The sequence below is a fragment of the Thamnophis elegans genome, chromosome Z (genome assembly GCF_009769535.1).
Source record: "Thamnophis elegans isolate rThaEle1 chromosome Z, rThaEle1.pri, whole genome shotgun sequence".
NCBI lineage: Eukaryota > Metazoa > Chordata > Lepidosauria > Squamata > Colubridae > Thamnophis > Thamnophis elegans.
Window position 1 is genome coordinate 126,248,890 of NC_045558.1, and position 12,547 is coordinate 126,261,436.

At 42.6% G+C, this 12,547-nt stretch overlaps 1 protein-coding gene across 1 annotated transcript; it reads left to right on the plus strand.

Moving 5' to 3' along the window:
- The first annotated feature begins 1,077 nt into the window (after positions 1-1,077).
- LOC116521670 (C-type lectin BfL-2-like) lies at positions 1,078-11,210 on the plus strand. Its single transcript, XM_032236326.1, has 5 exons — positions 1,078-1,144; positions 1,682-1,773; positions 7,553-7,693; positions 10,410-10,521; positions 11,143-11,210. The coding sequence occupies exons 1-5, from the start codon at positions 1,078-1,080 to the stop codon at positions 11,208-11,210; spliced, it is 480 nt and encodes a 159-aa protein (XP_032092217.1).
- The last annotated feature ends 1,337 nt before the right edge of the window (positions 11,211-12,547 follow it).

The window sequence follows — 12,547 nt, forward strand, 5'->3', positions numbered from 1 at the left end:
GGTTAGTTGAATAATCTTAAACCTGCATTACTCTCGTTACAGGATATGTTTTTCTCCTGAGGAGGAAAAAGCCTGTCAGACCTGGAAGCCATCTTTTACCTTGGAACTTCAGGCCTCCCACATATCCTACTGTGGGAATAAGGAAGGGGGAATTATACAGAGTGCGAGTGATATATAGCCATAATAACATACTTTCTCCGAAAGGCAAGGTCATCTGGTGACTGGGAGGCATCGCCTATTTTGGATGGTGCCTGATAGGATCCTATGATGGACATGGGGGGGCTGGGCAGGGACTTGAACTTTCTTTTGGGTTTTCCAAGATATGCCAAAATGACATCTCTAATAAAATGGAACTTTGAGGAAAGCCTTGAGGCTTCTTTTGTTGGGGATGTTTCTTGGAACCCCGACAACCTGGTGTTTCTGGAGAAAATTGTCTTCCTCAATATTTGATATAACATAAGCCAGAAACCACAACAGTTAAAATCAATACAATAAATAAATCAAGGAGATTATGATTAACAAGGGATGATGTTTGCTTTCCACTAGGATGTAGAACCTGTTATCAGTATTTTGATAAGTAATTGGTTAATATTAAGAAAATATTAATCAATTATCTTTTGACTTTGCTTTTCTCTCAATTATAGGAAAAGGAAGCGGGAGGGGGACCAGGAAATCCTTGAAGAAATTTGGCCATCCTGATGTACCAGGTCTATCTGAACTATATAATGGTTGCTCGGAAAGTGTGATTCCACCAGTCCAACCATCCTTCAACTCAACCTCCCCAGTTGAAGAACTGTGCAAGGTGAGAGGCTGAAGACATTCTTGGTAAGTGTGGGTTAAATGCTCTCTGCTAACTATACAGTGATCTGGCATTGCAATAAGGATATGGTTTTTGGAAATAGCAATAGAGCTTTTCATGACTTGCATTCTAGGAACTGAAACAGAAAACTTTGCAGGGAGATCAGAATCAGAATTAAATTATGTAATACAAAAATTTGCTTTCTCAGCAAGATAATATGAATGCCACTCTGTAAATTCTTCAATCATACCTGTTCTCTCCTAAAGGATAACCAGAAGATGGGACTCTTCATGCACATCACCCTCTGTTGCCTTGGAGTTTTGATCACCAATTATTTTTTGGGAGGTGAGTCCCCCAATACATTTTGGTATGGGAAACATAGCAGATTAAATAACTTCAGTTCTGTCTTCAGAAATTTTTACATGTACTATGTAGACTATATAGGATTTTCATGCTACTTTTCATTCTGATTGCCGGGGGCAGCACAGAATCCATAGCATGAAGTGTCCTTAGTCCTTCCAGTGTTAGTCAATTAGCTAGTCCACTTCATAATTTCCTCCAGTATTTTAAGGCTGAGAATAGAACTAGGAGGTCCTCTGGACAGAAAGAGCTCTCATAAAAGGATTACTATTCCTGAAGTCCCCACAAATACCTTGAAATTGGCCTGGAAAATAGTTCTTGGACCACTTTCAAGGTGGTAAAAGAGGTAGTGGAAATATTTTGTGTCCCTGGAGTCTTTGGCTCCATTTTAAAATCCACGGACTTCACCAAAGGTGAGAAACTAAGCTGCTTCCAATCACTCCCAGCAGAAGAGATTCCATTCATGAAAATCTGAAAACTATTCCATTTACCTACTATTTTTCCCCTTTTGTCTCCATGCAGTCAAGGCTGAGACATGCTCCACAGGCTGGTTAAAGAAACAGAGAACCTGCTATGGATATTTTAATGAAGAATTGAGTTGGCATGAAGCTGAGGTAAGAACCCCCTTTCACCAGTCCAGGTGTGATGAAAGGTTTCTTGAGAAACCAAAATTGCACAACTGGAGATGTGGAAGGTGTAAAGTCTGCAGCTATTCCACTCATGAGCTTAGCATGCCATCCTCTTTGTTGTGGCCTGCCAGCTGACAGCAGAGTTAGCAGCAGAGTCAGATGTAGAGAGGGAGCCTGGGCCTCCTTCGAAGCCTTTGAAGGCTCTGATGAGGAAACAGAAGCTGAGGAAGATGCAGACCCGGAGCCTTCTGTCCGCCCTCAGACGGAGAGGCAGCTGTCTTTGGTGCCTGAGCTGAGTGAGGGGGAGGAAAGGATGCGGCCCATCCCACATGCATGTATGCATAGAGAGGTGTCAGTCTCTGTTTCGCTATTTGCTTTCGGCTGCATTGAAACGGGGAGATGGGGGGGGCTGGTATTTGGGAAGGAAAGTTTTAAGTACAGGAGAGGTTGTAAAAAGGGGATTTTGTTCTCACCTTCTACTGCGCATGTGATAGTGATTGAGGTGGCCAAGGCCAACCGTCCTGCATACCTAAAGTGACCAGATTTTCAGATTGGTAAAGAAGGACACCTTTGACCGGGGGGGGGGGGGCTTGATTTTATACAGAGCAACAAAAATTTTCATACAACGCAAAAATAGTATTGTAATATTTTTTTATTTCAACAATTTACAAATATAAATTGTAACTATTGGCAAACATCAAAATTTTGATCACGTGACCATGAGAATGCTGCAATGGTCACTAAGTGTGAAATGGTCGCTAAGTGTGAAAAATGGTCATCAGTCACTTTTTTCAATGCCATTGTAACTTTGGTCACTAAGCCCATTATACCACCTTTCTGGCCACAGTTCTTAAGTGAATAACTGCAGCTGATAAGTTAGTAACATAAGTGAATCTGGTTTCCCCATTTGACTTTGTCAAAAGGTGATTATATGACCCAAGGACACTGAAATCATCAAAAATATGAATCTGTTGCCAAACATCAAAATTTTGATCGCGTGACCATGAGGATGCTGCAACAGTTGCTAAGTGTGAAAATGGTCGCTGAGTGTGAAAAATGATCATCAGTCATTTTTTTCAATGTCATTGTAACTTTGGTCACTAAACAGCCATGTTCCTGACTTAACAACCACCATGATTCACTTAACGTGGCAATAAAAGGTCGCTAAATGAGGCAAAAATCATTTAACAAACGTCTCCCTTAGCAACAGAAATTGGGGGATCAATCCTGGTCATAAGTCGAGGATTACCGGTAGCCAATTGCAAAAGGCAACTTTACTTGGAACAGGTGAGATTATGCCCGGATCCCTTTCATGCCAACATCCCATCCTGTCCATGGGGAGAACTCCACAGGCGGACAAAAGCCCCCTATCCCCTCTCAACCTCCAGCTGACTCTGCCATCCTCCATAACCACACATGCCCCTCAAAGGCAAAACTCAGGGGGCTGAATTCTATAGGGGGAGGAGTAAAGGGGGGATTTGAGGGGCAGCCCAAAGCACCATCTGTCTAAATTTGCATCAGGCAGGCAGTAACATTTTCATAGACCATGATCAGAGGAGCAGCTGATCCTATGGAGAGACTCCTCCTGCGTTCATTCCCAAGCCTTAAAGTGGAAGTACCCCTTCCTTCCTTCCTCCTTTCACCTTCCTTCTTTCCTTCTCTCCCTCCCTCTTTCTTCCTTCTAGCCTTCCTCCCTTTCCATTCTTTCTCCTTCCTTCCTTCCTCTTGCCTATCTACCTTCTGTCTTTCTGCTCTTTAGATCTCTCTTCCTCCTTCCTTCCTCTTTCCATCCTTTCACCAAAAATCAGGATGTTTTATTAGCATCAGCATCATTCTGCTGAAAATGCCAGATTCTGTGGTACTTCTGGATGAGATTTAGAAAATTACAGAGACATGAGGAACCATTATAGAATTTCACTTGGCAAAACTCTGATTAAAATAATAGCAACAAAATGTAAGGTTTTTTAATTTTAAAACTCTAGCAAAACATAGATTTATTTCCAGTTTAGTTAATTAATGTCATTATAAAAAGGAATGCAATTGATTAAATAAAAATGACTTTTTCTTTTATTAAGAATACTTATTCTATATTAAACTAGAAAATATTTCATAGGCCCTTCAACAAGTTTGTTACAAGTTTTCAGGAATGCATGCATTCTTGAAACTGATACCATGTAATGTTAAAAAGCAGATGGCTAACTAAGTACACTAAAAACCATGTTTAATTATTTGCTACTTGAGGCCAATAGCAATGATGAAGAAATTTGTCATCCTCAGTGACAATAGTTTTAGGGCCAAAAAATAAAACTCTGTATATTGGATCTGTTGAATAGAGAAAGGCCTCCCCCCCCCCCCCAAAATGAGACACCTTCCACGATAATAGGAGAGCCAGCCTAGAGACAGCAATCACAAGGCAGAAAGTAGCTAAGAGAACGGGTGCAGGAGTTGGGAGAAGGCATGGGATGGGCTCCCAGCAGCGGCTGCTCGGATTTGCCATTTGAGAGAGAGAGAGGGAGGGAGGGAGAGGGAGAACACGAGTGTGTATATTCCCTCCTTCCTTCAGCCCAACACTCTCGCTGGCATTCTGGCCAGACGAGAGGGACTGCAGAGGGTCTAGGGCAGCGAGTCATTCGATGGGAAACTTGCCTCTTGGAAGGAATGACCCGGCTTGGCTCCCGCTTTCAACGACCGAACGGAGAAGTGAAGAGGCAGGAGAGATGCTGCCCTAGACCCTCTGCAGTCCCTCTCATCTGGCCAGAATGCCAGCGAGAGTATTGGGCTGAAGGAAGGAGGGAATATACACACTCGTGTTCTCCCCCTCCCTCCCTCCCTCCCTCCCTCTCTCTCTCTCAAATGGCAAATCCGAGCAGCCGCTGCAGGGAGCCCGTCCCATGCCTTCTCCCAACCCCTGCACCCGTTCTCTCAGCTACGCTCTGCCTTGTGATTGCTGTCTCTAGGCTGGCTCTCCTCTCCTATTATTGTGGAAGGCGTCTCATTGGGGGGGGGGAAAGGAGGCCTTTTTCCATTTCAAGGAGCTGCCGCTTCTTCCACCGCCTCCTCCCCCCAACCTCTTAGAAGTCCAGCCAGTTGCCCGCCAAGCTCTCCGTGGAGACTCACCCAGAGTTTTCACCGCGATTTGCCTGATGAGGGGAGGCGGCAGGTTGATGCAGACCAAATCCACATCCTGGTGCAGCAGGACCTCATCTATCCGGCTGGTATAGAAGGGGACGCTCATCTCCTTGGCCAGTTCTTCCGCCTCTTCCTGAGTGAGGCCCCAGAGCGCCTTGACCGTGAAGCCCTCATCCTTTAGAAGCGGGATGATGACCCAGGCGGTCAGGCTGGTGCCGAACACGCCCACCCCGGGCAGCATGGTTGTTGCTGCTGCAGCTGCTTCTGCCTGCTTCTCTCCACCCTCACCTTTTTCCTTCCCTTCCTCCTCCTTCTCCTCGCCTCTGCGTTCGGCCCTTTCACGTGGAGCCTCAAGATTACGAGCAATGCAGGGTTGCTACGCTAACTGCTGCTGCTGCTGCCGCTGCCCCTCCATAGCTGGGTCATCCCAAGTGGAGCTCCATGCGCCTAAAAAAAACCACCAGATTCCTTTAATGCCTGCACGTGTGTGCCACGCAGCTAGGCTCAGGGAGCTCTGGGTCGTGCACGTTTGCAAGTGCGTTCAAGGAAAGCATTGTAGCGCACACGCGATGAACCTACAGAGGTGGGGAAAGCGGCGGCAGGCATACACCAGGGAAGGAAACCCCGCTTTCTTTTAAGTGCACGAAAGTGGTGCACGTACCACACAAAGCTCAGGGCCGTCTGAGAATCTCCAGACTTAAAAGCTGAGGCTTGCAAAAACGTGGCAAAGAAAAGCGGCAGGCCGACGATGCCCGTCCCTGGATCGACGCGATCTCCTCCTTCCAAGGCTCGCCAACCCCCGCACCGAAAAGAAGTGGAAGAAGTTGGGGCGATAAAACGCCGGGGGGTGGGTGGCATTGGTAGGAATCCTATATGCTCTTTCCTGCAGGAAGGTGGGCGATAAATGCTGTCCCTCCCCCTCCCCTGGCACTTATGGTGGCGAAGGCTGTTTGATGTTGCTGCTGTTGCAGTTTTACTGATCCGAGGCAGAAGCTACCTGCCTAAGATGGCCAGATTATAACACGGGGTGACTGACGATAGTTTGAGCAAGCGCGGCCGGCGCAAATTACCGTCAGTCGCCCCACGCTCATCAAAACAAGTCCAGGGAGTGTAAGTGTTGGGCAGGAAGGCTTCTAGCAGTTCCCAGGCAGTGATCCCACCACCATCTGCTTGCGGTTCTTCCCCCCGGATGCCCAAAGCCTCCCAGCCCACCCGGGGCGAGTCAGCTGCAGTGCAGCCGGTGGTGGCCACCCCATCCGCCCCCTCACTCGCTACGCTACCCCGCCCGTCACTTACTCTGGGTGAGTTCGGAGAAGCGGCGGCCCTGGGAGTCAGGAGAGCCGGGACAGGCTGGGAAGCGGACGGAGCCGGAAGGGGTCCCGCAGAGGAGTCTCCGACCGCTGCGCTCGCCTCGCCCGCCGGCCCCCGAAGTGCGCAAGGGATGCTTTGGCAGAGAGGCACCGCTTCCAGACCCTGCTGAGGGCCACACACACAGGTGGCTCTTTCAGAGCGGCGGAGACTTTTCCACGGCTTGTCCGGAAGTGGGGCTGGAAAGGCGAGCAGGCTCCCCCGCCCATCCGCCCGCTCACTCACTACGCTACCCCGCCCATGCGAGCGGCAGTGGATGGGCGGGGGAGCAAGCGATCGAAGAAGGCGCCAAAATTAAAAAGCGGTATCTTTTGGGAACGGCCCAGGACATGGGAAAAATTATGATAAAGCGTGCCTGTCCCTCCAAATGCGGGACGTCTGGTCACCCTATGCATACCAACCTGATGATGCTCTTTGAAGATGGAACTCACATGACACCTAAGGGATTTGCAGATTGGACAGTGGGATGAGGGTTACCAGGGAAAGGGGATTTGGTCACATATTGATAGGTATGATTTTGTGTGCTTTTGCCTCAGATCTTGCTTTGCTTAGCTGCTATCTTTTCATAACCAGTAAAAGTACTCTTAATTCTGCAAAATGGAGTTAAGTGGTTTCTTTCTTGGTTGCTGAGGGAGGTTGGCTTGACAAGAGGAGAGGAGAACAAAGGAAAGCAATAATCCGGCTCTGAGGGAAAAGAAGTCGTAGACATTAGCCAGCCCCTTCCTGCCTGGGAAATAAATAGTAGGGGTTTGGAAGTGGCCTGTTGTCACAGACAACCATTTGTTTCCCAGTGTACCTCAATCAAGTTGGATTCCTTGGCCAGAAGCAGGTTTGTCGTGACTAATTGCTCTGTTGTTGAGGTGGAAACAATAGTTAGTGCATTTGCCTCAGCCGGTGTGAACAGGAATGGTTTTTGCTTGGCTTAATCATTGAAGGACTTTTTATCTTGATTTCTCATGTGAACAAAGACTGTTCTTGCCCTGTTTAATAAGAGGGAAAGACTTTCATTTGTGACTAATTATTTTTGGTTTTGTCTATCCAGTGTGAATAAAGACTGGGTCAGAACGCTCTTGTTCTGCCTCTGTTTCTAGCTTGAGGGAACGAGTTTTGGCCCCAGATATCATCTCGCCTCTATCCTCCAACTGACAAGAATCCCAGGTGGTATCTGTATAAATCAAAGACAAATAGGAATCACTTAATGATGTCTGGATGGTGCTCCGTGGTGTTTCTGGGGTCTTTTTAAAATTTTATTTCATTTCATTCCTAGACTAAGTGCCAGAGCTACAACAAGGGTTGTCATCTCGCCTCTCTTCTCAACAACCAAGAGTCCAAGTTAGTGGCTCAATACATCAAAAACAAACAGAACAGTGGTAGCTCAGTCTGGATAGGCCTCAGTGACGAAAATGAGGTGAGTCTGACTTTTTTTCATTTCATTTTTTTAAAAGAAATATCCTGCCTACATGTTACTTTCTTCACTCAGTAATTTTATGCACAGACTCCTGTTATTCTTGATGAGTCAACTGCTGAGGGCAAAATACGGCTATGAACCTGGGATATTTTGTTGATGCTCATAAATTCAGTCAGAGCTGGATTTAAACATAAGCTAAACCAACTACAGTTGAGGCCTGAACAATCTGAAGAAATTTCAGCATTTGTTCTTTCTGGCTTCCTGGTTCATGTGGCATTTTATACATCATGTAGGTGATAAAAAATCTTGTGTAATCATTGTTTAAATAATATTTTAATAAAGTTTAAAAATAGATTTTTTAAAATGTCAGTGTGTTAAGATTGAGTAAGGAAGATTTGTTATTTGCTAAAAGATACAGGATGAAATATGGGATTAAGTGATTTTAAGTTGTCTTGTTAGAAAAGGTGATAAGTTACTAAAATTGTTTAGTGATATCAATTCTTTGATTTAGCAAATGCATTCCTTATTATTTATACAAATAAATTAATCCTTATTACTTATTCTGTCAGCCCTATGTATTGGTGTATACATGAGTGTATAATATACCGTATATCTATTTACACATTTATATATGTATGAAAACCAATGATCTAGTAGAATATAGATCAATACAATACATTACATCCTGTCATGACATGACATGGCATGACATGACATGACATAGCATAGCATAGCATAGCATAAAATAACATAGCATAGCATAGCATAACATAACATAGCATTAAAGATAACTTTTAAATTGCTTTTGGAGTGTACTATTGTAATCTATGAGAGAGATCAAGACAGCTAAATTAAAAATATATAATCAGCCTATGCCTTTATTTTAAAAATGTATTTTTTACTTTATGTTTCTAACTATTAAAGTATAGGTGTGTTTCTTTATATATTTCTTATTATATTGTCAGAATGACTCCTTCCTTCCAGAAAAAAGGGTGTGTGTGTGAGAGAGAGAGAGATAAAATACCTAGCACTGCTATTTGGTCATAATTTAGAAGCTTCCTTGGTATCACTGTAGTCAGTGCAAGATGTAGAGTAGGAACGCCCTTAAGCTAAAGAAAGCTCGGAGGGGGGCCATTAATTAAGAAATGCACCAGAAATTAATTTAATTTTAAAATTGAGCCACAAAATCTGGAAGATCCTAAATTTGCAACTAAATGTGGTATAACACCAAAATTTTAAAATATGTTAAAATAATCAAACTTGCATAATGGAGATTTGGATGTATGATGAATTATTTGTGATGTTGAAAAGTGTGTGTGAAACTTTATTTGGAAAAGGAAAGCTAGGAAATTAAAGGGAACATACAGAACAAATAATAGGAAAAGAGGGGGTAAAAGTGGACACAAATGAGATACAGGAAGATAAGGTGGAAAAAATAAGAATTGAAAATAAAATGCAGATAGAATATTTCACTGGGATTTATAGTCACAGGAAAAGTAGATAAAGGGGGAGATCTCCCAAAAAAGAAATCACAAAATAATAAGGAAAGGAATAGAACAGGGAAAACTCTGGGGAAAGTTGGTAGAAAAATAAATGTAAATACTCTGAAGAAAAGATACAATCACTACAAAAATAGTGGGGGGGGAGAATAAATTAGGGGAAAGGGGGAGAAGAAGGAAAAGAATTAAAATGGATTTTGGGAGCCCAAGAGAAAATGGTTAGAAGGGGAAGAGGAAGAGGAAGGGGAAAAGAGTTTCATTAGTAAACTAAAGAGAATAGTAGTAAGATTGTTATTGTTATGTAACTAATTAAGAAATAAAGAAATGATAGTATATTAATGATAGAAAAAATTGAAAGAAATGTTCTCCATGCTTAAATTGAATTAGAGAGTATATGCTGTTTATAGCAAAATATACCAATGGAGAAATGAAAATTTTGTGTAACTTTGAAGGGGCAATTGAAGATATTGTTTATGTGTTAAGAAAAAATAGCTATAAAGATGGAAAATAATGGAAGAGAAAGTGAAAACAAAACTATGATGTAAAAAGGACTAGGTAATTAAGAGGGTGTAAAAGAAAAGACCCAGAAAACTCTTTGTTCCTACAAAATGTATAATTTATATTAAAAATAAAAACCTTGGAAAAATAATAATAAAGAGATGCACCAGAAATGCATTTAAAGTATAGCTAAACAAACACATTTACATACATATGTGCAAGTACTGTATATATATACCTACACACATAAATGTATACATACACTTTGTGTGTTTTCTTTTTGAAGAAGGAACCACTTTATCTTGACAGTACAATAATAAATGTTCATTGGAGGCAGCCTTCCATTTCTATTTGTTATGGTGGGAGAAGAGTGGATGTAATAACCTGGGTTTTTTTTACCCAAAATGCAGTTGTGCAGTCCATATTTTAAACAGCTGAATCTTATATTCTACTACTATATACGTATATGTATATATAATTTCTACTGCACTCATTGTCATAAACTGAGTATGATATGATGTTTTGCATTTTTTTTTAAAAGTAATGCATATGAGCTACAAAATTTTGTCACTTGACAATTGAGGAGAATTCTTGGACTTGTTAATCACAGCCAGTATCTAAGAACTGCCCACTCCTCAACTCTTCCAGCTAATCTGTATAGTTTGTAAAAGGTTGCTTAACTTCTTAACATGTGCTCACAGTCTGTCTTTTGTCAACAGAAAAGGCAATGGCAATGGGCTGATGGGTCTACCTTCAGTTACGATAAGTGGAATGCAGGCGAGCCAAATAACAAATATGAGGAGTACTGTGTGGAGCTGACATCTGATACTAGTAAGCCAACACTTCTTACCTGGTGGTTTTTGATGAACCATGTTTTTAAGCTAGGGCCATCAGGAAAACAAGGTTTTGTTTGTTTAACTTCAAGTGATCCAATAAATCAGAGGAATGGAGCCCATATATTTCGTGGAGTTTTCCATAATTAGCTTTTCATGAGGGCAAAGCTGGATAACTATTCTCCAGATACAATTTAATATTTCCAAAACTGGTACCCACCAGATGCATCAGAGTATACCTTCCAACATCAACGGAATACTGAGAGTGGATGTCAAGCAAACCTGGAAAGCAGCAGAATGGAGAAGTCTAGAAAAAGTTCCCCTCCCCTGCTCTCCTTTTCCCTCCCCTCCCCTCATCTCCTCTTCCCTGAATCCTAGATCTTTTTCTGTGATGAACTTTACAATGACAATCCATTTTTGAAGAGTAGCAGGAGGGCCACTCAATAACTGTGTTCAGTTCTCCATTTATTCTCCAGAAGTTAACATTTGCTTTGCTTTTCATGGGAAATTCCATTGGAGCCAGTGGAAATTTTCCATGCAATATAAAGAATGGCAATATTCTCCAGACTGCTGTTGAAGGAATTAAGAAGTAACTTCTCTCTTATCTTTGGTGTTTTAGATTTTAGAAAGTGGAATGATTTGTCCTGTGACCGGTTGAATGCCTACATCTGTAAGTGCCAGATGTAGAGCCATCTGGAAAAACAGCAGCTGGGATGCAACTAGAATCAGCTACGAAATACTTTCAGATTTGACTGACACCCTGTTGATTTTACTGAATCATTCAGAATGAAAGATCAGATCTTCTCCCTTCCTATCCACATTTCCCCTTAGAATAGACAACTTCACCACGATGCTCTTCTCCTGACTTTTCTCAGTAGCAAATGCAATATGAATAAATTTTATGCAACACATATATACTACATCTCTGGGTGTATTTCTATCATTCAAGAGGGTGGAAGCAGTTGTACTGGTTGCATCGAATCTAAGAGTTTCATCCAGTGTTTCAGGAGAAAGGAATAAAAGGAATGAATGGAAGAGAGGGGAGAAAACACATGTTGGTCCCCAGGGGCATCATAGCAGAAGGGGGTCCAAAAATGTCAAGATGACAATAACAACAGGTGGTTCTGCCAAGTAAACAGAAGAGTTTACTTGAAGAGCCGAGGTGGCGCAGTGGTTAGGGTGCAGTACTGCAAGTCACTTTAGCTGACTGTGATCTGCAGGTCAGCGGTTCAAATCTCACCGGCTCAAGGTCGACTCAGCCTTCCATCCTTCCGAGGTTGGTGAAATGAGGACCCGGACTGTGGGGGCAAGTTGCTGACTCAATTTGCAAAAAAAACTTGTAAACCGCTTAGAGAGGGCTGAAAGCCCTATGAAGCGGTATATAAGTCTAATAAATAAATAAATAAATAAATAAACACAAGGCAGGAGAGTTACAGACAAACACAAGCAGTTAGTTTCATTTCAGCACACAAGCCCAGACAGACTGCTAGTTTACTTCTCCGAGCAGCAGACTGCTTTCTTAAGTTTCTGCTTCAATTCTGTGCACAGACTCATATCTGTTTAAGTTCCCATTGGCTGACTTATTTGCTATGCCTATTCATTGGCTGACCTTGTTCCCATGTCTCTCCCAGTCATGAATATTCTAACAAATCATTTGTCCAGGATGGTACAAGGACTCCTGCCTTGGGCTGGGTGTTGGACTAAAAGACCTCTAAGGTCCCTTCCATCCTTCTGATTCTGTGATTCTAACTTATATGAAAGGCAATGAAAGAATCAGGTCACCTCCTATAAAATTTGTTCATTTCTCAACCATTTTAAAGAAGATTTTGGATATCCATTTGTCTGATCGGTGTAGGGTTTCCTGCCTTAGCAGGGGGTTGGACTAAAAGACCTTCAAGGTCCCTTCCAACTCTGTTATTCTATTCTATTCATTTCTCAACAATTTCTCTTTAATTCTAACTCTGAGTTTTTGGAAAACTTTTAGGATTGACTTCAAACTTTGGCACCTAATATATTTCAAGGAC